Genomic DNA, 3107 nt, shown 5'->3' with positions numbered 1-3107 from the left:
TTACCTTCCATGTCCTCTAGAACTTTTACAATATTCTTCAGTAGTATTGTCTTCCCAAATGTAGCCTAAAAATGGTATCAGAGAAATTATGTTAAATTACTGGAATTAGGCAACATTTAAGTTACTATCTTTAGTGAACTTTAGAACCATGTCTGATTTACTCACTTCATTCTTCCTCATTTTTAAGTGAAATAAAAAAAAAATTGAATAAGGGTTGGGGATTTAGCTCAGTGGTAGAGTGCTTGCCTATCAAGCGCAAGGCCCTGGGTTCGGTCCCCAGCTCCAAAAAAAAACAAAACAAACAAAAAAAAAACCCAAATTAAATATTAAACAAAACCAGCTGTGCCTATATTTTACAAAGTGAATGATAAATTCATTGAATTACCTATAGTGCTGAGATTCCTATAGGTCTCCAGCATTACACCATGGTAGAGACTCTTCTGAGAAGGATTCAGCAATGCCCACTCTTCCTGAGTGAAGTTCACATGCACATCATCATAGGTCAGTACATCCTAAAAGATACAATACATGTGTACATGATACAGCATGATACTGCCTTCCAGTCTCCATTTGTGCCCACAGCTGGAGCTGTCCCAAAGAACTGCATATTAAAAACTGGTCTTCAGGGGTGGTCTATCAGGAGCACTCTCACTCCTAAGCCCACAGGTGAAACCCCACTTTCTCTCCACTGACTGTCCAAAGGGAGAAATACCTGGACCTCCCAAGGCCCAGGATCTATAGAGCAACCTGGGATGGTACTCTTATGGTCTGCATCTGGTCCCAGAGCTGAGCCTGTCCTATTGCTCTCTAGACCAAAACCCTCGCCACATTGAGGTGGTCTCTTAGGAGTGCTCTCATTGCCAATCACTCGGGTTGGAACACACATTTGCTCCACAGTTGTTAAAGGAGAGATGAGCTTGGAACAATCTTGGCAACGGAGTGGTGGGGAGGCCTGGGAGAGGACAGACCTGATCTCTATCTGTGCCCAGTGCTAAGGGTGTGTCATAGCCCTCCAGACCCAAAACAAGGCCAGAGAGTACTGGTTTCCTAGGAGCATTCTCATTCCTAGGATCAGAGGCATATGAGTCTGCAGGAGGAACAAGCTATTGTCAGAAACAGCAAGATCAACTAACATTAGCAATAACTGGATGGCAGTAGGCAAGCGTATGAAGCGAAGCATCAGAAATCAACACTAATTGTCATCATCACAATGCAGTTCTCTCACCACAACAAGGAATGGGTATATCAACATACCAGCAAAGCAAGATTTGTATTGAAAATCACATCTCATGGTCATGATAGAGGATTTTAAGCAGGACATAATTACCTCCTTTAAAGCAATACAGAACACATGTAAATAAGTAGTTGCTTTAGGGAGGAAACAATAAAATCCCCTAAAGATTTACATAAAAATCTATGAAAGAGGGGAAGAAACTGAACAGAGTCAGCTAGGATCTAAAATTGTAAATAGGAACAATAAGGAAGCCACAAGGAGAGAAAAACCTGAAGATAGGAAACATAGGCAACAGATCAGGAGTAATACGTAAGCATCACCAATAAAATATAAGGGTTTGAGAGAGAATCTTAGGGGCAGAAGATACCATAGAAAACATTGACACAACAGTCAAAGAGAATGCAGAAAACCCCCACAAAACTTCTAAGCCAAAACATCCAGGAAATCCAGAACAGAACAATGTTGTGAGAAGAGCAAACTTAAGGTTAGTAGTTATAGAGGATAATAAAGATGCCAAACTTAAAGAGACAGCAAATATCTTCAAATTTTTTCAGAAGTAAATTCCCTAACTTAACGAAAGAGATGCCCATGAACATAAAAGAAGCCCACAGACTGCAAATAGACTGGACCATAATAAAATTTCCTTGCATCACACACATCATTTAATGTCTGCTTCCTGCTATATGGATTATGTTACAAGATGTGGAATTTGTACTATTTACAGACCCAGCAGTATGAGCGCATGAGAAATTTTTGCATCTCAGAAACTCCTTTTGTAAGTAAGAATTGAATGTCTGTGAATCATTCCATTGGCTGGAGGTAAAAGAAAGGTAAAATGAGACCGCCGTCGCTGCTACCGCCGCCATCCCCGCCGGGCCGAAGGAAGCGAGCCGGGCCGGAGCTGGCGGGCGCGCGGCCCCGGGGGCCGCGATGGACCACAAGCCCCTGTTGCAGGAGCGCCCGCCCGCCTACAACCTGGAGGCCGGCCAGGGCGACTACGCGTGCGGCCCGCACGGCTACGGGGCCATTCCCACCGCGCCCCCGCCGCCGCCCTACCCCTACCTCGTCACAGGGATCCCCACCAGCCATCCCCGGGTCTATAACATCCACAGTCGAGCGGTCACCCGGTATCCTGCCAACTCCATCGTCGTGGTCGGAGGCTGCCCGGTCTGCAGGGTTGGTGTCCTGGAATACTGCTTCACCTGCCTGGGCATCTTCTTGGCCATCGTCCTGTTTCCTTTCGGGTTCCTCTGCTGCTTCGCGCTGAGGAAGCGAAGGTGCCCCAACTGTGGAGCGGTCTTCACCTAAAGGGAACCACACACCCAGTTTTCCTACGTCAGCTCTTTTCTAATGTAAATGTCGTGTACAATAGTTTTATTTGATTAAGCTTCAGGACTGTTTTGTAAAGTGCGTGCCCTGCGTGCGGTGGGATGGACTGGCTTAGGGCTGCAGAGGGGGAAGGCAGCGACCTGCTCCCAAGGCCAAGGATAACGCGCTGCTTCTATTTTTTGCAGTCTTCAATTTGAGAATGGTGAGAAATACTGTTTTAAATAAATGAGATTCATACCATTGTGAAAAAAAAAAAAAAGAAAAGAAAGGTAAAATGATTCTAATGAACTACTTCTGAAGGAACCCTATTACCTCTTTTCTACTAATTTCTAAACAATTGACAAAATTAGTCACACAAAACTGAATGTAGAACATTCAGAAATTCAAGAACTCACAAAACGACATGGGAAAGAGAGTTCATCACCCAGACTTGTGGGCACTCCTGAGACTGCAGGGCAGGAGAGACTGCCAACTCTCCCTACCATTGCCCACATCCCTGGTCTAAGAGGAAACTGTATAGGGCCTCTGGGAACCGGAAGATAGG

The 3107-nt window shown here is 44.9% G+C and overlaps 2 protein-coding genes across 2 annotated transcripts; one reads left to right on the top strand and one right to left on the bottom strand.

Annotated features, from left to right (window-relative positions):
* LOC116901063 (zinc finger protein 431-like) lies at positions 1-2100 on the bottom strand. The gene is made up of 4 exons (XM_032902637.1): positions 2077-2100; positions 969-1103; positions 386-512; positions 1-65 (listed from the first exon to the last, which is right to left on the bottom strand). The coding sequence occupies exons 1-4, from the start codon at positions 2098-2100 to the stop codon at positions 1-3; spliced, it is 351 nt and encodes a 116-aa protein (XP_032758528.1).
* Positions 2081-2805, top strand: LOC116900739 (brain protein I3). Its single transcript, XM_032902444.1, has one exon. The coding sequence runs from the start codon at positions 2165-2167 to the stop codon at positions 2540-2542; it is 378 nt and encodes a 125-aa protein (XP_032758335.1). The 5' UTR covers positions 2081-2164; the 3' UTR covers positions 2543-2805.
* Positions 2806-3107: the final 302 nt, after the last annotated feature.

Source organism: Rattus rattus, chromosome 5, assembly GCF_011064425.1.
Source record: "Rattus rattus isolate New Zealand chromosome 5, Rrattus_CSIRO_v1, whole genome shotgun sequence".
Lineage (NCBI taxonomy): Eukaryota > Metazoa > Chordata > Mammalia > Rodentia > Muridae > Rattus > Rattus rattus.
This window is presented reverse-complemented; position numbering and strand designations above follow the sequence as displayed.